Genomic DNA, 21,690 nt, shown 5'->3' with positions numbered 1-21,690 from the left:
CATTCGTCGTTGGTGCCTGAGTTGGCTACAGGGGCACGCCGTGCAATTGGGTCAATGGACACGTCGACACCAATAGCTTATGATTATGACTGCCTTGAGGACGATTCGAGCCAACTGGAGCATGCCGCTATAACGAATGCGTACTACCGTACATGTCGTGATCGTCCTTCAATGACAGACATCCCTCTCTGAGACAGCCTCGAAGAGGAGTGGTGCCAGCTTCTGAGTTTAGGTATGCAATCATATATTAGCCGACGATACGAGCAGAGTACGAACGTTACGTCCAAATCGAAAGTTTGCTCGATGCATAGAATCCGTATGCATTTGATAAATAGGGATATCGAGATGACCCTGTATTAAAATCTCAACTTATACCAGAACACCTAGCAATTTGGCGTATCGAAAACAACCAATAACCAAATATACGTAGCATGGTCTAGTCTTTTAACGTATATACATTTCCGGGCAACGGCACCGGTCTCTTGTAGAGCCACGAACACAGTCGATCTGATCCAAGTAAATGAGCGTGCGTCTCTATATCACTAGGCAGTTTCTTTATTAGGGCTACAAAAGCTGTATACTGCGGGACGCAATAATGCAACGTCATCGCTGAGATTTTCAATAGTGACCTAATAATGTCTTGCCAAAAACCATCTGCTTGGTGATAGCGGGACTAAAGCCTAAATGATCCAGGACAAAATGTCCTTGCTTATGAAAAGAGGACAAACTCAAGGTGCTGAATACCAATGATCTAAATGATGGTGTCGGTTTGTGCGTCCGAGCGAAAAGCAACGGGTCAGGAAGTCTCGTCCCAAGTTGTAACCTGTGAGGCTTATATCTCCAAATGGCGACCCTTCTGACATGTTTGGAGAGAACCTGTACACCAAAGCAGACGTTACTTCGTGACACGTCTGATACATATGTAATCAAGTCTTTTGATAACAAGAATTGCACATCCATAGCTTCGTTTAACTAAAGACCTATTGTGGGAGTCGTCGTCAACGTTTGCTAAGTAAGCCAACCTATCATCTATAAATGGCTGTCGCCTGACAACTACTACGAATTGACATAAAGAGTAGTAGATTGATATAAAATCCAGTAAGAGACGCCAATATTCGATCCATGAACGCACGTTTTCTGTCCTGCAATCTCTTCTCGTTCCGAAGCACTCGATCCAGAATTATTGCGGCATCGATTTCTAGTACGACGAATTCAACACCTCATTGATACGAGCGTATAAATCTGAGATTTGATACGGAGCTGTGAGGAGCGCAGAAGCAGTTAATGTCAACCTGTCCCATACTTTCTATGGCAACCTCGAGTACAATGGGTCAATTGCTCGGAGCCTTCGTTATCTTATCTCTCGTCATCCCTTTTGCCCTTTGGGCCGGCTGGACGCCCCGACAGCGACAAAAAAACTTCATAGGGAAAGCTTTTGCATGACGACAGCAATGACACCTGTGTCGTCCGTTGGGCTTTAATAGGAACAGTTTCCAGAGCTCCTCACATCCGTCAAAGCCTGGGGCGACGGCAATGATTATGTTGATGGTAGTACTGAGGCTGCCACCAAGAGCGGAAGGTAATGGAGAGAAGTGTACTGTCTGATGCTGGGCTCGGATACAAGCTGAGCGTTCACGTCAAAGGCAAAAGTCAACCGATGGCTGCCTCTCGGGACAGTCATCTTAGGACGGGTAAGTGGCCAGCGTCTGGTTCGCTTGATTGTAGATTGCACCACGCATTAAATCGTTGCGAAGCCCAAAAGGTTACTCGATTTGCTACTGCTAGTTGCGATTGTTTGGGTATCTCATTACAGGCTACAGCAGGCGAGATGACGTCACATCCCGCCAGAGTGGCCTCAACGTTTGCCTGCGCCGCGGAGCTAGCTGGCTTTGAAGCCGATCGTTTGTCCGTGAGCTGGGTGGTCTTATTGGCTGGCCAGGGTAGGGTACGCCTTTTTCCTTCTGGACCTAGCATGCTTTTGGCTGATGCTGTCATTTATCAGAAGTGGTCTGTTTATGAGACGGCAGGCCAAATATGTTCAGTTAGTTCATGAGCAAAAAGGTTTTGCCATCTTTAATACTGCCCTCGTTGTGTCGTCATATCAGCATAAGTTCATCTTATTTTATGTGAAATGCTACCGTCTCTGTTAAGTATGACCACAGCTAATACCACGGGTGAGTATATCTTATCATACGTAAAGACGTGGATAAAATGAAAATTACTCGTCACAAGTTGGTCTCTTATTAATCCTAACAGTTGATAGGCCGTGAATAGCTTTTAAGGAATAAAATAATTCCTCAGCACGATCTAAAGTAGTTGATAGCATTTATTAACTCCATGGCTCTGATGCTGTTGATGGGTGCCAATCATTTCGTGGCTGTGCGACCATAGTCAGAATATTCCTTTGTCCCGAGTAGCTATTGGGTCGATACGGTTATATATTCTTGATTGCTATGATGTTCGGCCGTGAATTTGAATTCATACCCACCCGTTTCGATATTTTCTATATATTACGTGAACAAGTACGCCATCGAAAATGAAAAAACATGTTGTTATCGTCAAGGACATACGGCACAAGCACGTTGTTCTCATAAACTCTATAGATAGATAGGTAATACCGAAAAAGATTTCGTTTCTCCTCTGCCGAAGGCGGCAATCGGTGAGAGTTACGTCATTGAGGGGTGTATTTGATCACTTCGTTTCCTGCTTTGCCTCCGAATACGGCGACGAACGACCGAACGTGTGTATTAGCCAATAATATCCGGCGCCCCCGGCGCAGTGTGCACCCGTCAAAGCAAATCGTTGCCACAGTAAAACATACTGCACAGACATATAGAGTTGCTGCCAGTCGTCTATGACCCAGCGCTCATGCAGAAGTTTTAGTAGAAAGCGATTCTGTTGCAAATGACAAAACATTTTATTAATGGTTAATATCAGATAGCAGCATAAGCCGGCACCATTTCTCGTACTGTGCCGACCTCTCTTCCTTCGTGTGCCGCCTGGGAGCGGCTTTGAAACTCTGTCTTGGTTCTTGTCTTCTTCTTGTTTTGGCCTTTCCTTTTCGTAGCTTTATTTGACTGGTTCGGCTGGCCCTGTCGCTTAGGGCTGATTTATGAAGGTTTTGCGGTGCCGAGAAAGCCCGCCTTCTTTACAGCCCCCCGACAGTCCAACGACATCTCTTTATTTCCGGAACATTCTACGGAAACCGCTAACCATACATCGCCCATAGCCGCTAACCAAAGAACCAACATTGATGCTCCTGTTTTTCCTTAAAAGGTCTGATTTTGCTTCTCCTTTTACTGTCAGTTTTATTATCAAGTTTACCTATTTTCAAGTTAACTCGCCGATCCTCTTTTCCTAGCGGCCACTATCACCCTATCGTCCCCAACTGGGGTCGATTCGTTTTGTTGCTTACAGTGACGTGAGGCTCGAGGCATTGGATGACCGCGCGATGCTACCTCACTGGACGGTAGGCATGGGCAGAGCTTCGCGAAACTACGCATACTTCCTGTGGGCGAGGGCAGCCTGCGTGCGTTGTGGAGTAGTGGTTGAAGGAAGGCGGATATGGCTGTGGTGCTTCTGGAGTCAAGGGGCATTGGAGCCCGTAGAACGGTTCCTTCGTTTCCTTGAAGCGCGTTCGCCTACCACATTCCTTTACTGCAATCGTGGCGAGTCGTTCACAGATGCATCGATGACCGAGAAATTTACGTGGTCCTAGGCCAACTGAGCTTTCCCCTGACTCACTACTAGTTCTCCTGCTATTGGTGGTCCTGTGCTGTTTTAAACAAACGAGCTCTCGTATGCCCTCGAGCTGTGAACTGAAGGAGCTGCTGCCATGAGTCTCGGCAGCCCCATTATTCGCGTCAGAAAGTAGCACTAACCAAGAAAAGAGAGACACTTCAATGTGCATTTCACACGACACATGCAAATTACCATTGTCTTGATGGAAGTGTGTTTGTAATGCGATTCTTTTCCAGTTTTTTGCCCCTTCTATTCCCACTCTCGATAGAATTGTTCCCTCTTTCGGATATGCTGATAATGCTCCCATTATAAACAGAGCTGATATTTTGCCTGTATATACTTCTATATATGTATAGAGTATTGGATTACCATAAAATTGAAAAAGACAAACACTTACTGCAAAGCGAAGTAAACACACAAATGTTTTTTGCGCAGCTTGATTAGATTTGTAATGACTGCATTAAACTAGGTAGTTCGGCAGTAAGCTGTGAGACATATTTTTATGGAATACCTGCACCACCAATTCCTATAGCACGTTTTTCTTGTGCTCAACGTGCATAAAGAACCCGAGAGCTCTGATCAAAATCACTTGGGAGTTGACGAATCATTATGGGAACTGTAACATGTTCGTATTCAGCTGGATAAGCCTAGTGGAGATGCTACGGCTTAGCTCCCTATTTCTCTTAAGACCTACTAGAATCAGATTAAGAATGAAAAAAGATATCTTCTCGTTAGATAGATATGTCGTTCGTAAGTCGTCACGTACCCTGACGTTTCAGGAGTCATACACACCTGTCGACGAGATATCTTATGCTCAAAAACTACAGTTAAACCAAGGCCACTTTCAACACCATTCACGGTAGAAGAATGATGTTCACCTCTATGAAAAAACAGATCTAGCTACCTCAGACGACTAAGGAACATATATTGGTCCGGCAAAGCCCACGAGGAAAACGGTCAAGCCATAAAAATGGACGCGAAGAATATCAAAAATTGAAAAAAATGTGTTATTTCGCTTTCTGCTGGTGATGTAAGAAGACGTAGGAAGATTCATACAGGCGTAAGCAAAAGAAAAGTAAGGAGAACAAGTCGCAGACATGGGCGTGTAATACCCTTCAGTACAGGTAATGCCGTTAGGCTCCATAAATCGGCAAAGGAACGTTGCCCAAAGGGATAAATCAGATAGTACGTTAAAGAAAGGGAAACTGACCTTCGAGGCGATTATAAGCGCAATGGCGGCAGCAGAATTAGAACCGGTAAAGGTGCGGATGAGGTTGGAAAAAGCATCCTGTCCAAAACCCTTCTTGTTCTGTTTTGTTTTCCTTAGTGCTACCTTTAAAGCCTCTCGTTCTCTGATTCGTCGTCCCACTTGTTCCACCATCATTGCCTAACTCACTCCTACTTACAAGCCTACGCAGGCCCGATGAGGACAGGCATGCAGCCAACCCGGTCCTGCTCGGCTATAAAGTGGTGTCTCTACGGCGGGCAACGATGGCACCTGCAGCTACTTTCCCTCACTATTCAGACAGAGCAAGAATTAAAGAATTGTACTTCCTGCTGTGTCCACGGATTCATCGTGACTGCTGTCCGCTTCGTTGACTTCTGCTGATGCTTTTACTCAATATTTCATGACGTACCATCCTGATTCAACAGCAACGCTATATTTCATCACACCGTCAAGAGCCAAAATTCAAGCAAATATATGACATTCACGATGTGGAATAGTGATCTATAGGCAGATGACATAATGTAAATCAATTCAAAACGTGTCCAGTTAGTCAGACCTGTCCAGGAAAAGTAATGCCGTTAGGGCCAGATGGGAAGTCACTGACGGCAGGATGGCAGCAGAGGATGACTATATCATCCTATGCTGAATAAGCGCAAACTGAAGGAGTTGCTAGTATTAAACGTCCATTGTCTACATGTAAGAGCCAGTTACGAACCGCTCATTAAAATCCTAATATGTGAATTTTGTAATCGGCAGCTACGTTCCCTACGAAATTGTATATAATGCTAACACCAGTCTATGATGATGCGCGCATCCATAAGGTACTCCATACAAATCACTATCAACTTGAAAAGAACGTGATAAGACACGAGTTTAAAATGATGGTGCTTCTCACCGTTGTTATCATCTTGGCGTTGACGGAAATTGACAGGATAAGATATCTCCCTACGAACCTTTTTCCAATCTTCACACGTTAACCGCCACAACGAGCAATACATAATGTTTTCCATCGCTGATATATCTCTAATAATCCCCTTCTGGGATGTCGCCCATGGACCGGCTAAGTAAGTAACATTCAGTTAGGCGCCTGATAGATTGTGTAATAGACAGAAGAAATTCTGTAATAGTAAAACGGCCGGTGGTAGTGCTACTTTCAACATAGGCTCGTTGTGCTTGCCAACTGAAAAATGCCTCCCTGTTCGCATATTAGGAACGACCACGTAGTGAAGGTGAGCTCAATTTGTCATTGAAGAATCATGCGCAACTTTTGATTCGTCTTAAATCGGGACAAGCCTTCACGTGATGATAATAATAATAATCGTCTAGCCTTAAAGGGTCAATCTATGTTTGTTGTAGCCTCTGACAGCAGTTTATTAAATTTAATAAGAAAGATTTCATTCAGCACGTAAGCATGACGCATTTGTCGTGTATGCATTCGTTATAGCGTTATCTTTAATTTTCAATGACTGATACGGTTGTGTGCTGAACATCGGAACTGATTCGCGAGCTTGAGGTTTCGGTTTTGATTGACGTTTATGAAGTTACTACGAAAGTTTTTAATGTCAACTTGCTACACAGTTAAGTTTTCACTAGCGTGACTGTTACAATATTCCTTACACGAAGTACATTCAACGTTATAAGTAACAACATCGTTGAAGGTGCTTGTTGCAAGATTTCAACCACAATAGAAAGATTGACGCCACTTAATTTTCTACTAAAGAGCACACACGGTAAGGTCCTTTCTGCAAATGTTGCTAAAAAATCAAATTTAAAGTCAGCCGGAACTGCGGCATCTGGTCGACTCAGTTTCTCTGAATTGTTTTGTTTTACTCCTCAATAGGAAAAAAAAGTATGCTTTATTTCCAATCGATACTTCAGACAGCCAGCACATGTAGCTGAATGTTATTAAATAGAACATGTGGCACGTCTCACGCCGGTACCAAGCAAGTATTATGTAGGCTTTTGCGTCTCCTAGCATTTCTGACCTAGTAAATGAGTACATACGATCTACTATTATCATAAATAAGTGTGGTACGGTGCTTTGCGTCTGCTTCATACGGCAACTGCGGTAATGTGAAAACATGAATAACTCACGCTATTTCGGTGCAGTCGGTGGTTGGCATTCTTGTGGTTTATGACGTTATGATTACGTTATGGAGGGATTCGATAGCGCAAGAATTCGTTGCGTGACGCCACTTCCGTCGTTGCTTAGTCGACCATAGCCCCATCTCGTGCTGGTCTTACCAACACACGGCGGCAACAAGTAGCGCCGGTTCTGTTCCTTCTTTGTGATGTCTTCGTAGCATTTCCCACGACCACCTATCTAGCTTCCACTGTGATGTTCAACCATTTTGAATGAGAAACGGGGATAACATGTCGCAAAATGTTTGCTCTTGCTTGGTCAGCACGGTCACAAGTTACTGTACTCTAGCCAGCTGTTCGTGACGCTATTGTCAAATTCCCCTAGCGAAGATTTGGGGGGGGGGAGGGGGAACTCCCTTGGCTACTGGGGGGCAATGCAAGCGATAACAAGCTTCTCGCAGGACCATTATCTACAACTATACAGTATGAGGACCATGAGAAAAGCCGAGGGATCAAGAAAAATAGAACGCGGTCCCATGATGCAGAAAAAACGTGCACGAACGGTGAGAAATGCTGACGAAAATGAGCGATAGTAATAAATAGTTATTTAGAGGGCAACTACTCCTAAACGGTGACACCTAAAGGCCAGCGCTTTAGTGTGCAACTTTTCATACTCCTACGAAGGAAGCAGCGACGATGAAGTGGTGGAAGCAGCAAATGGGACAGAGAACGGTCCCAAAGCTCATGAATGAGTTGTTGGCACTGTTTCGAAGACAGGCTCGCTTATATAGACAGACTTGCGTCTCTTCTGCCGATATATGAGCAGGCGAAAAAAAGCGAGGGGGAGACTGCGCCCCAAGGATACGCGAGACCATTAATATTAAGGAGCTCTCTTCGACTCGAGATAGGCAAGGCAGTCAACATGTAGAAGGCCTTTTCTAGGTTTTGTCTCTTGGTTTCCCTTTTTCGTCTTTCAGCGTCCCTTTAGCGAACGGATGTTGGGTTCCTGGCCATCCACGTAGCTGCTTCTATTGCCTGAGGTGTCTCTTGGACCTTCAGAACCTTTGACCCATTGGAAGAAGGAGATGGTGCGGTATCTCCCACAGTATTATAACGTCGAACTAAAGTTGAATGAGGTTCGCTATGTGTAAACCGAAGTCTAGCTACCGAAGTGTCGTGTGTAGACTGCACTGGGGTGTCCTGACCATCAGATGGACGTGAATAAACAATAACAATATTGTCTATTTACTCTCTTCAAGTTGTCTGCTATTTTGGCCTTAATAATATTATCGAGTTTTCTTTTATGAAGCCAGATGGCGCAACAAGTTCACTCGGCTGGATCAACTCAGCAAGAAAAACTTTCCCTTTTGAGGATTTTCGGTGATCCTTCTTGCTACACTCCCAGTAGCTGTTATGTGTCAACATTGCATAGTCCTTCTTAGAGTGGAATTGCATCACAGCGTAACGAGCGTTAAACGTCGCGCACACCCTTGACATTGAATAGAAATATCCACTATAGAATAGAAATATCGTACTATTGTAGTAAGGTGAATGGCAGGTATAGCTTCATAGTCGGATGTATGGCATGCCTACATCGGGAAGAGTTTGCAACTAGATGTAGAGAATGACACCATTAAGATTAGCCAAACTAACTTACTTATCAGTTGACGAGCAAGCCGGCTACACAAAGCCAGAATCATGAATTTGCCGAAAAACAAATCCGTTTATCTAGGCAACACTGACGTATACGTTTTGCACTTTAGCAATAATTTATTTAGCCAATTTTGGTACTTTTATTTAATTGTACTTTTTATTTTTACTTTAATACACCTTTTAATATTACTAACTTACTGAATACAGAGATGTTTTGGAAACATTGTCGTCTGTTGTTTGTTTTCCAATAAACATCCAACAACAAAACCTCGAAACAATGTTCGAATGATTTTTGATAAGCGATTTTAAGGCAACAGAGAACCAGTTAAGTGTTCTTTAAATATTTCGACAGTAACGTTATTCTGTAAGTTTGGTAGGAATACGGACTTCCAGACAATACGGAGAAATGGTTGCTCCTTGGCTTTCGCCATGCGTAGAGTAGCAACCCCCAGAATTTCCATATTAAATAAATCTTTGAGTGTAATTGTGCTAATTTTAATAGTTTGATTAATTAATGAGGTGATTAGTGACACCGTGATCGACAGTCAGTTCCGTTGGGAGTCCACAAAGAACATTGAAGTTGTTCTTTACATAGAGATATGTGTACAGCTTACCAGATAGCAACGCGTTTGTTTTTTAGAAAAATCATTATCACGATTTTCCTATTAAAGTATTGAGTCCCGACTTGTAGTGCTCTTGTCACAATTTTTCATAATCTTCTTCTTCTTCTTACTGCCACCCTCCAAAATTCATTCCTATTGTCTTCTTTGATTGTATCCTCCTGATATGTATTTTGTTTGCCCATAACGGGGTAGAACATGCGTTTTTCGGCTTTCATAACAAAGGTGCCTAAAGTTATTCATCGCGCCCCTGTTCCTTTTGTTTTTGATCCGTTTATAGCTCATGGAAAAAGCGACAAACCATCTCTCACAGCGGCGGTAACGGGTTGTATTCTGGGCGGCAACTTGCTATGCAGGTTCTAAGAGGCTGACGCATTGTTAAGAAAGCCATAGAAACCTAACTCTCGATCTATAGCCCTTCGTCTCCCTTTGATATGCTCTGCTCCCTTCTGCTCTTACGGTGTTGCTTCTTCTAGCTGAAGTTCATTGGGTTTATCAGCCCGTGATGACGACGAAACGACAGGGACCGTATCAAGCCTGTTTCTTCCGCACTGGGGCAATATCGTTCCGCGTACACACATATGGCAAACCCACGTATTCATACACTACACACAGACACGGTATGGGCCAATCTTTTTGTTGCGACCGCTACTGCTCCTCAAGGGTCATCGTGTATGCGCAGGCTTTTGCTTTGTTCCTCCATGCACAGCTCCTTGTTCTCTTTTGCTCTTTCGTTGGCGATTCTTCACCACTTCGTTCGTCGTCCTTATCGTTTATTTCGTCGTCGTCGTCGTCGTCGTTGTCACCGCTATGTGTTGGTTCCTCTAAGTCGTTTGCCCGTAGACTGCGGTTAGGGGACAGCGATCGAGCTACAGGGGCGTCTGCGACTGGAGACCCCGCACTCAGAACCTTCGTGTGTCCATTCATTAGTTTCATCCATCATCATTTCGGGGGGAGAATGGTGCTGATTGTGGAGTCGACAGGAATTCGGCCAGTGCCGCCGAGGCATGAGCGTGGTTGAAGAGCTAGTGAACGAAAACACCAAGTCACGAGAATGAGCCGCACGCTGGTAAGACCGCGTGGATCGAAGTACGTTTACATCAGGCTAATATTTCTACCATTTAAACAATTGAGTAACTACGCGGCCAACGATTCTAGCCAGTGAAGAGCTTACTATCGTAAGCTTCCAAGTGACGGAATGCGGACGGTCATTCAACAAAAAGCGGTGGTAGTGGCCAAACGCACGGATGGCTATGAATTTCGGACTGGAGTATATACTGAATCGAAGGTTCGGTTTTCTCTAATTTTCAATGAATTCAAACATTCTTTCCCCATCTATTATACTACGAGGCCGCTATCTCCTGGCAATCTGTCTCCTTATTGTTCATCGTTTCGCCCTATTTGGAGCTTGCATCTATTTTCTCTAGTTCTTGGTTGTCTTCTTGTTGTCGCTTCTTTCTTTAAGAGCCTCTTAAGCTGTCGCTTGCTGTTATATACGTTTCATTGCTGTAGCTGGTGATCCAACAAGCTGCCCCTGACGTTTACTGTTCATCTGCCTTCTTTCTGCCTTTAACAGTTGGTGGAAGGGTTGCAAGCTATTGGCACCAACACATCAGGACAACAAACCTTTCAGTTAAGACGTGAATGATTATACGTGGTTATATGTGTTCTGGCGCAGGCAAAAATAGAGCCTATTCAGCTATAAGCCGCATGATTTGATGCGCCTAAAAGGCGCATTCCCAAGGATACACATTAGTTATCAGGGAGAGAGTGTAATTTTAAGAGCAGATATGTAACTGGAAGAGTTGTTTTGAATCGCTGAGTCTAGATTTGTTGATTCAACTGTATTTATCGATTAGTGTTATGTTTGACGTCATAAAACATTACGTGTAGTAGGCACGTGCACGTACAGCAGTTTTCCAAACTCTGAATAAGCAACAGAAACATGCAAGTAATTATAAAAGAGCATTAGTTGATCGGGCTTACTAACGCTTTGGATTGTTATCGGGTACATGCCAATGTTAGCTTTGTAGATATAAACAATACATTTAGACTATGCAGAACATGTGATTTATATAATCAGAATGAAAACATTAGCCAAAGATTTATCTAAGAGATAGCTGATAACCGCTCAACTTTTTTACTGACTGCTAACTGCCAACAATGCGAGATCTGAAGTTACCATCAATAAAGTCAATCGATTCTCCTCCGAAAACTGTCTCCGACATCAGATCGTCCAGTTGATTGAGGTGAAGAGGCCTCTCCCTTGTGTGCTAAACAAAAGTCCATAGGATGGCAACATGCAGTCATTTGTCTCTTGTTTCAAGCAAATCTCTTTTCGAACATGGCGCGCTAGCTCACTTTTGGTCGAGTAGGCACATTCGCGCAGTCTTTTCTCATCGAAAATAGCAAAGTTTTTCGTTCGAAATAAGCAAGCGCTGAAAGTTAGCACTAATCGCCCGCCTTCACGTTCCTGACGCGCCATCTTCGTAGTGACGACGAGCAAGAGCCGTCGAGGACCCAGAAGAACTCTTAAGTCCGAGCTCTTGAGGCCGGGACAAAGTGGGCGTTTCAGGGTCGGGTGATCCTGCGAAGTCCTTAAAACTGGAGGAAGGTGGAGGACTGGGATGGCAGAGCAGCTGCAAGGAAGCAAGCTGGTATTGCAAGGGAAGACTTGTATTTTATGTTCGAAGCGAAAAATATTCCTACACCGCACGGCCGGCAGGGAGGCACCAGTGCAAGCAGCAGTTGATCGGGTTTTACGCCATCATTGAAGCAACTGATACTGCTATTGCTTGCGGTAACTGTAAAGCAGGTTTGACAAAACTGTATGAAAGTAGGTAATCGAATATTGTTCAATGAAATTTCCATTCACAGTATCACGGGACAAAGTAAGTACACTGCGATGTGTTGTCCCATATCTTTAAAATTGAAGACAACCAGCCGGCCAATACAGTTAATTCTGCTGAAGTAAATCGAAGGCATCTAGTACAAGGTCATCGGCACCTACTAAAAATTTGTTTTAGATAGGTAACAAATTTTGACAACAGTAATTTTGAAAATAAACGATACCTAGACTGGTGAAAATTTAAAGTAAATTAAATAATAGAAGGCTGCGAGCTTAGCTAGAAAAGGTCTAAAAGCAATTTCGCAGTTGAAAAGGTCGCTTTCCTACTTCGTTAATGGATCTCTTGCGTTTTGGCAGCGCATTTTTTTACGAACATTCATAGGCCGTTGTGATAATAATTATTATTACACTGTAAATGTAATATGTACCTTTTACTGCGAGAAATCAGGGAGAACCCAATAGCTATTCTGTCCAAAGGAGAGTACAATTCATTATTAAATAGATAAATTAAACATTTCGAACGAATAAGGAGCCGCACTAAGGGAATTACGAAAGAGGTTGGCATTTAGTAATATATAAACGATCATATCGAACGATGCTATTTAGGGGTTTTGTACATATTATTATAACTATTTCAGCTTCTCCTAAATAACACAGCAACGAATTCCTAAAGAACTAGTCAAAAGTGGGACATGAAATAAAATGGGGAACGGACTCGCTAGACGCAAGTATTCCCATAGTAAAATACATGTTGAAACTGGACATGTAGGGAATTGAATCGATGTAACGACACTCTGTTGCAACTGATTGTGCAGAGAATTGGATTTTCCTCCTACAACAAAACCCAGGCTGAATGATCCCGGTTAGAAATTTGCTTTGTAAATGGCCCGACACCGTTGGTTAGCGGTGGGGTGAAAAAACGGAGGAACTGGATTGACCCGCTCTTATGTTACATCAATCAAGCTTCATTTGGACCCCTTGCGAATGTGTTTCTATTCGTAATTAATGCTGGAATACAGCGAGTCTAAATACTTTTGATATATCAATCTGCCGCAGAAATAACCATTAAATCACATTGAATAAACCCGCCAGCATGGAAACGCATGATGTTTTTGCAGACGAGATTTACGTTTAAGATTTTCATTGAATTTTTCCTTTCTTTTTAGCGAAGGTCTTTGAAAATTGACCTTCCGTTTTTCTAAGCCGCGTCATGCTGGGCACAATTCTGAACGTAAACGAATAGGGTGAGGTATATAACTAGTTATTTTTTCCATGCACTACGAAATAGTCAAACCTGGACTAGGCATATTCATCAATGGAATCGAAGTCCAAGTAAAATCTAAGGCAAGATAAATTATACCCACATAAGATAGTGATTGCACAAAATTCCTTCTCATAAATACTCGAATCATGATCTCTGATATGAAAATGATTTCATATCAGGGTAAAGCATTATCAATGACACTTCTTCAGATGTGGCTGGAAACTATCCCCCCAAGAATTACTAGGGTTACCAACAGGCTATAAGCTACTTATGAGCACAATGCCGATAAGTATGGCACTTATCCGCTAGTAACAAAAATGTACGTGCTACTAAACATTAGGAGTATTTCCAATATGTCATGGGCAAAGGAACATGTCAAACGCCTGAAGCCCCAAAGGATGCTGTCTTTTTCCGGTCTAATAAACCCGATTTGACATTGAAGGCTCATCATATGTTGGCATTCAATGGCAATCACAGACAGTCAGAGCGGGATTTATGCCAACAAAAGATAGCTTACACGACGACCCCTAAACACACAGACTCCGCTACCATGACCTCTACTTTATGGCCTGGCCTGCTAGTTAGCCAAGAGCTGGTTGTTTTCAACATTCGATATTTATTTTATTATTATATATTATATATTTATATTACAGTAGATATGTCGCTACACCAATTTCTCTTGTTTTACTAAAACGATTTAGTTAACATGGTGATTAGTATTGGAGACTTAGTAAGACTGAGTATCTATTAGATACTTAAACATATATTGGAGATAACCGTTCGTAGGATTCAATTTATCGAACGTGAAACATTTGCTGAAACTTATGAACCACAGACATCTAAGTGATCTTATAATATAAGTACATCAAAAAATCGCATCGGTGTTGTTGTATGGCAGATAGCATCCAATCGTTCGCTGCCACCCGTTTCGGTAGCACTACGCTAGGGATGCACTTTTGCAGTTGCAAAGAAGCAACTGTAAAATTTTCTGCAGTAGAGTACTATTTTATGATGATAGGGCCTCCGGAAATTGCAGATTAAGACACCCCTTGGGGTATACCAAACCCTTTACGCTAGTCGACAAGTATTATTGAGCGTACGGGCAAGCGTTGATTTCTGCTGTAATAATATATTAATCGCACAGCCTTCAAAGGTTCCACGAAGTTTTTATAATCTCTGTCGAGTGATTTTTAATTGCGAAATAAAACTCTCACGTAACAAACGGTAGTTGTTGCTGGTAAATGTAAAGATTTGTGATAAAAAAAAATATTGAAACAAAATATTTCAGATCTCCTCATCTGAATTTTTTTTATTTACTGCATTGTTGAAAAGTGAACTGATCACGATGCATTAATAAAGTCTAAGTTTTATAGTACGGCAGTATTTTTTGATACTGCTTCCTGATCGAATTTTCATATAACTGTTAGAATTACTTTTGCAGTGGCCCTGGACCCGCATAAGCGCAATAGGCGAATTTGTTGTTACTGTTTTCCTTAGACAGGGTTGTTTACACCGGCTCTCAAAAAATGAACACTTCGCATCCAGATTTAGCATGCGGCCGACCGCAGCGCCGTTAGCTGGCTCACTGATTTGCTTGACCGGGCGTATTTGAACTGCTCAAGACGTTTGCTGTAATAGGGATCTGCAGAGCACAACACGTGTGCTCGCCAAAGGCAACGTACATCCGTCTCTTCGAAAAAGTATTCTACCTCTATCCAGCCAAGAGCCCGTCACGAACCGAGACGCCGTCATCCTAGGACACTCAACCCTTCTCCCTTTTTTCCCACTCACCACCTTCATACTTCTTTTACGGAGCACAGCATTCGAAGGCTGGTGACATCTCACGAATAAGAGGGTTCACAAACCCTTTGTACAAGCTGCACTCATCAGTACGGTGTCGTTTTTTCGTTCTGTCGAAGCTTATGGACCCTTTACTGCCAGCCTCTTGTAGCTTTTCAAACTGGCCCTAGCCCCAAGTTCCATTCAAACTGCAGCCTCTGCTGGCAGTCTACCATTGGACCGTCCCACCATCTTATAGCTTTGCGCGCTATGTTCCCTTCCGTGCTAGTTCCTAATGGTTTAATACTTCTATTTACAGCTCTACTATTTGAATATGCCCCACATATTGCCGTGTTATCCTCATCACAAGTCAAAAACGTTCAACCATCGGCTTACAGAGATGTTCTACACGGTTTCAGGGGGACTGAATTTGAGGGGGCGTACGCCGTTGATCTTACCGTGCATTCAAACCATGAGCTGGTTGGTAGCTCCGCAAAGAAACCGAAATAGATGGGGTTAGTAACAGCGAAAATAAGCTGGGAATCGTTATCACCAGCAGGCAGAAAGTAATTTTATGAACCGAGACAGAGAAGAATGAGAAGACAAACGATGACATTCGCTGAAGGGGCATTGGCAGTGATAATGAAAATTTGAACATAAGATTTAAATATCGTATAAGGATGCTAGAAAGCCACTAACGTAATATAAAATTCTCATGTCAGCTTAAATGGTTTATGAGGAAAAAACAATGAGAGGCGGCGAAAATTAAATGACTCATTAGGTAGGTGACAGATCTGTATCGTTAATACATAAGCAAATGTCGAATGAGATCGGTATCATCCTTAGATGGTGTGGCTTATGGATCGCATGAACTTGCAAGATCGTATGCTCGATGCTTTCGATTTTGGTTAATGATCGTGATATAGCAAATACGTTTACAATGTTACATGTATACTATAAGATATAACAACTAGGAGACTGTTATTACGATCATAGAGTAAACCCATTAATCTAGTGCGATTAATGGGTTTACTCGATGATCGTAAGATTTAAGGAAAGAAGAACCTGGAATCTGCCTTTCGTTCTCATCAAGAAGGATAAAACAGGGTCTTTCCCTGTTCGAAAATTTCCAAACTCCATATGAACAAGGAAAATTGGGCATCAAATGTATATTTTATGCTTCCTTTTGTTGTAAACAACTTTTCATCGAAATTGCTTTGATATCAATGTTTAATGGATGTATGTATGTGTGTTCTTTGTTCGCCTCATTGCACATTGTAGATGCAAAGAAATATAAATAGGCTCTGTCAAATCTTAGACACGGTTTATAAGAACTGTATAAACCGTGTGGTAAACTGCATGAACACTTGACACCTTCTCAGAATGAAGGATCATGAAGCTTTGCGCCTAACATCGTGCCTCTACTTTTTTCACTATTTTCAAGATCACCTTCCCTTACACAGCATAGCCTGCGACGTGTTCTATCTGTAAGAAGCCAGGCCTCTCTCTGTTCTGTTCCCTGTCCTGCGGACCAGACACACGACTACAAGGTACGCAACAGCTTGTTTACGGCCAATTTGGCAGGAGTCAACACGCAAAAGAATACGGCAGAGTAGCGCCACTTCGACCTATGTCGTATTGGATCTCAAGTTGAAATTTCGACAGAGAGAGTGAGAGAACGAGAGAGAGAGAGAGAGAGAGAGAAAGGAATGGAGAAATGGGAAATGTTGTGGTGGAGCTGGTGCTGTTTCTGCTGCCTTTACCACAGCAGGGATGATCCTCAGCAACGATGGCTCGAGCCGTAAAATACGTCGAATTTTGTCACTTTGCAGTGGAAAAAAGTAAAATACGACCGACCATGCTTGAACAATGCCAAGCTAGAGTAGTCAGCTTGGCTCGTCGCCCACCGACATTGGACATACGCCATAGCGCCATCGTGGCTACCAGCGTCTTTAGCGCCACTACTAGACCTTGGAGAGAGACACCTCAACAGCAATAACTGCCGTTCAAGTCGGCCAATGGATGCGTCATCCGGTAATGGAGGGGAATAGTATTGGTGGCAGTAGCATTTTTGAAAGAGTTGTGAAGAACAGAGGTAGCTCTTGCAGCGTCTCTAGAACTCCGCTCGACGACAGCAATCCAAGCTAGCTGCAACTTCTGTACTATGTCGGCTCGTCCGTAGTGAAGGGAAAGAGGAAAAAAAATTGAGAAGCGGAAGAGGTTTCATTGCTGTGACTGTCGTTCAACTATTACGGCTAAACTAGATGGTAGAAACAGCTCTTCGTACGGATACGTTTGCAACAAGAAAGCTCATATTAAAAACAATAAACTTCCAAAATTTCTTTCTTATTTTGGCAGAGTGTGACTCTGGCAGCAACGTTCTTTGCCCATCTTTATGCCATCTCCGGTTTTATCCGATAGACCCTCTGGCACATCTCTGCGCAGTCCGTTCGCTTCGTCTTTTCCACAGGTTTCCCATTCCATTAGCAGTTCGGTTGTGGCAGACGCCCACACGCCAGTGGTGAACGAATGACTGGTTCAGTGGTCCCTCCGAAAATCTAGGATTTAATCTAGCCTCTGTATTCTCTATTTGTTTGTGTCGCCTGCCAGCACTGGACAGGAAGCTTAGAAGAGGAAGAAAACAACAACGGCGATCTTCATTGCCTCCATCACTGTAGTCATGTTGCACCGAGCGTACTGTTAGATGTGTCGGTACTATAGCCGCCTGGGAGCCCCCTATCTGTTCCCTGTGCTGCCAAGAAGCTATGTTCGTTTCGGTTTCCCCCAACCACCGTTCTATGCGCAGCAGAGTGTGGCCTTATCGTTTGTTTCGGGTTCAGCCTGCTACCGCCTTTGACAAACTTTAAATGAGCAGCTCTCTGGTGTTAGCGAGTACTTCCTTCGTTCGGGCCACACGTTGGCCGGGGCACTCATAAAGAGGAGAATGTGTAGGCGGCTGGAAAGGGCGCAGAAACTCAGATCTATGCGTACGGCAGACGGTGTCTTTGTGTAAGTGTGAATAAACAGGGCTACTAAATGTGTAGGAAAGGGAGTTCCTCTACGGTTGCTATGAGTTGCCGGTGATGCTGGTAAACGTAGTAGTGATAGGCTAAAGTTGGCGGACGGAACCTATAAATAGGCGCTCTAGCAACCTGTTGAAGCTCTTTGTACATGCGCCCTTTACTTATCTCGACGCAGAATTTGCATCTGAAGTGAATCGTTCAAGAGCTTTAGATTAGGAGGAGCAGCCTGTATCCCTTCAGACACGGCTAATGGTGAGAAATAAGTTTCGCAATTTGCTAGCACAGATGGCATCAGTCTACCCGTTTCAAGATAAAGTACATACGGTATGGCAAACGTGCAACATACGAGGGAAGCCAATAAAAACAAGGCCAAAAATCCTTTACGCGTTAGGGCTCGGGCGGGGGGGGGGGGGGGTATATTAAGTTCGAACAAGTTTGACTACAACTGTAGTATGTTAACGAACCCTGAATATGTGTGCTACTTATGCAATTGCGCAAATTAATAATTTAACTTACACCCCGTCTAGAAGTAATGAATAATTGTGGGTTTCAGTGACCTACATTTGCTTAAACTTGGCCCCTTAAACTTAGCACAATATGCAATAATGTTGGAGTATTGCGTTTACGACGTCATTGGACGGCTACCTTTGTGAAGAACAGGATCAAATGAACGATTGCGAGAGAAACATCTTAAAGACAAATATTCCTTGCTAAGCGATGTAGTCCTTGGTCTGACCATTTACTTAGTCGAACCCAATTAGCCAAACTCCAAGTGTATGGTTTTTATATTTTCATAAGCACCACTCCAGTTCTCTATCGTACTTTGGGCTTGCTCAGAAAAAAAAAACTCGCTGTTCTTATTCTTTCAAACGCAGAGTTGTTTTCTCTTAAATGACAAATTGTAGAACCAATCATCAGAGTCATCTAGACGCACTGTTACTGAAAATAGTTTGCTGTTTACGGATCAGCTGCTGTGAATGATAAAGATCTAAATTAAAAAAAAAAAAACACTATGATCTAGCGATTTTTATAATAAATAGATCTTCATTTCGTTTTTGACTTGTTTTCTATGTCTTTTCGACAGGCGACAAATTTAGGCAGCGATGCCTCAGCGGCAAATGCAACCTCTCTAGTCTCGACAGTCTCACAAACGGTGACGACAGTAAGTGAAAATTATTTTTACTTTTTAGTTATGTACTATAAATCTAAAGTACCCTCTGCTAGTGTAAAGATGCTTAAAATGCATTTTGTCTGGTAACTAATCTGAATCCATCAGACGTGTTTTGCTAAAAAGTTTTTACGTTTTCTATAATGTAAGCTTTGGTGGGAGAAAAGAGTCAAAATATCTATATATATTTTTTTCTATATATATGTTAGTCCAGCGAAACAAGGACATCAATGTCTATACCTAAATAAAGTGGAACAAAGTGCTCCACTTCTTTGCCGAGCAAAAACCGTTGTGATTCTAGATTAGCCAACGGGGAAGCATACATGTGTGAACTCAAAATAATAAACAAGCTACAACAAATCTATTCCTATTAAACACAAGCCCAATGCGACACTTAAAGCTAGATCTTTTTGAGACGGTCGTTCAGGAACCGTTGCGATTTCTGGTAGTTTGTCCACACTAACTCGCATTGAATCCTCATGTACATTAGTTAGATATTAGTAGTTAATTTTCCCAATGTCTGTCTAACTAGCGGGTCTCAGTATCTCAGTGTCGTAAAGAAAATGGAGGGTTGAAGCAGCTAAAAAGGCTCACACGCATACTCTCAAAGATACGCGAGCCATTATGGATTTTTAACACTACCCTTTCTCTGCCGCACCGGCCTTCGGCCAGGACTCAAGTAGCTGGAAGTTATGTCTTCTTTTCCAGCAGCTGCTTCAATTGTAAATGTCACGCTACAATCGGCTGGTTCGGAGGTACCACTCTCCATGTCGTTTCACATATCTACTGTTGTAGAATTTTCGCCTAAGGAAATGTTGTGGAGTGGGCAGCAGCTATTTTGTCTTGCGGCCTCAGCTCCACCAACCCCGACTCCAACAACCACCTCTTAGTATTGTTGCTACTGTCCTTGGTCTTGTGGGTTGCCTTCAGGGATACGGCCGATGTGAAGTCCAGGACCCGATAGCAGGTACCCAAGCGAACCGAACGTCGGAGCCAAACACAAACTGTCGTATGGCCAATAGCCCTTCGCTCTCGTCACCGACCGACTGCCCAAATGCATGTCTGCCTTTACTCAGTGACATACTCGTCCTCCACAGTCAAGCTAAGTTTGTCCGTGGTCTATTAAACTTTCTGCAGCATAACCTCGCTTTTGTTAGTCATGGAGGCTGAGCAAGTAGTATTTCGTTCAAGCCGCACCGATATCTCTCTCTTTCTCCTTGTGGGCACCGCATTGTCATCCTCCTCTCACCGTCGGTTTGTCCCGGTAGCGGCTTATCATGCTACGCACAGCCGGAGCTATACCACTGGCTCGGCTCGCCTTGGTACTGCGGGAGCGTTGTTTGCGCGATGTGCAACCATCCGACTGAAACCCTTTGGACCCCACCTACATCTACGGGGGCAGCCAGGGGCTCTCTTTCGTGTTGTGTAGTGTTTTAGCATTGCTGATGACGGTGGTGGCGGAAACAGTAGCGAAGCCGGCAAGTTTCTCTCGATGTAAGTGTGTAACTCAGGCAACTGTGTTCACTCGGCCAACGCAAGCGGAGTGCGACACGTCGGGGCACACAGAACACTGAGCTTAGGAACATCTCCAAGGTCCACCCAAAGCCAGGCTGCTTGCGATGAGCCTACTGTTTAATGCAAAGTAACATCAAAGTGGAGAACAAGCCATGGACACAACGCACATGGAACACACATATACAAAGAGAGACAGGCCCCAGAGCTTAGCGGCGACCGTATAGCGTAAATGCAGGACGTCAGACCTACGGCTTACGAACATCGGTACATTTCGGTTCACCTCGTACGTGTGCTTACATCAGTGGCTAGAGCTTCACATCAGAAATCGGGCTCTGCTTGTTGAGAAAAGCCGAACCGTAGTAAATGTACTGTTACCAACAAAAATAAATAGCCCGGTTTAATTCAAACAGGCTAGTATACTTTAGACCAGAGGGCCACTTTCGATAGTAATCGAAATACATAGTTTTGTTTATTAGCGACGTGTCAGTACAACAGCGCATAATTTGAGCAAAATGTACATTAAATGCCGAATCAACAAATCCAATATTAAGTTTAACTTTATCTCCCACCACAAAAAAAATCACTTGAACATATACACATTGGTATATACAGACAACATCGTAGCTGGTTTACATGAACCCTTGTACGCATTTCGTTAAATTGTTCCATAGGTTTCAAGCGGGTCAATCTAATGGCAACTCATCGGGTAACGGACTTATGTCTACTTGCCACAGTAAACTAGCAGTTCTTCACGAAAAAGTCTCAGCTA

At 43.2% G+C, this 21,690-nt stretch overlaps 1 protein-coding gene across 1 annotated transcript in view; it reads left to right on the top strand.

Annotated features, from left to right (window-relative positions):
* Positions 1-21,690, top strand: part of Hasp (Hig-anchoring scaffold protein) — a 240,687-nt gene that overhangs the window by 72,742 nt on the left and 146,255 nt on the right. Inside the window, exon 4 of the mRNA XM_086968731.1 lies at positions 19,323-19,400. Within this exon, the coding sequence (XP_086824857.1) occupies positions 19,323-19,400 (78 nt within the window). The remainder of the gene's footprint in view (positions 1-19,322; positions 19,401-21,690) is intronic.

The sequence above is a fragment of the Varroa jacobsoni genome, unplaced genomic scaffold (assembly GCF_002532875.2).
Source record: "Varroa jacobsoni isolate VJ856 unplaced genomic scaffold, vjacob_1.0 scaffold_562, whole genome shotgun sequence".
NCBI lineage: Eukaryota > Metazoa > Arthropoda > Arachnida > Mesostigmata > Varroidae > Varroa > Varroa jacobsoni.
This window is presented reverse-complemented; position numbering and strand designations above follow the sequence as displayed.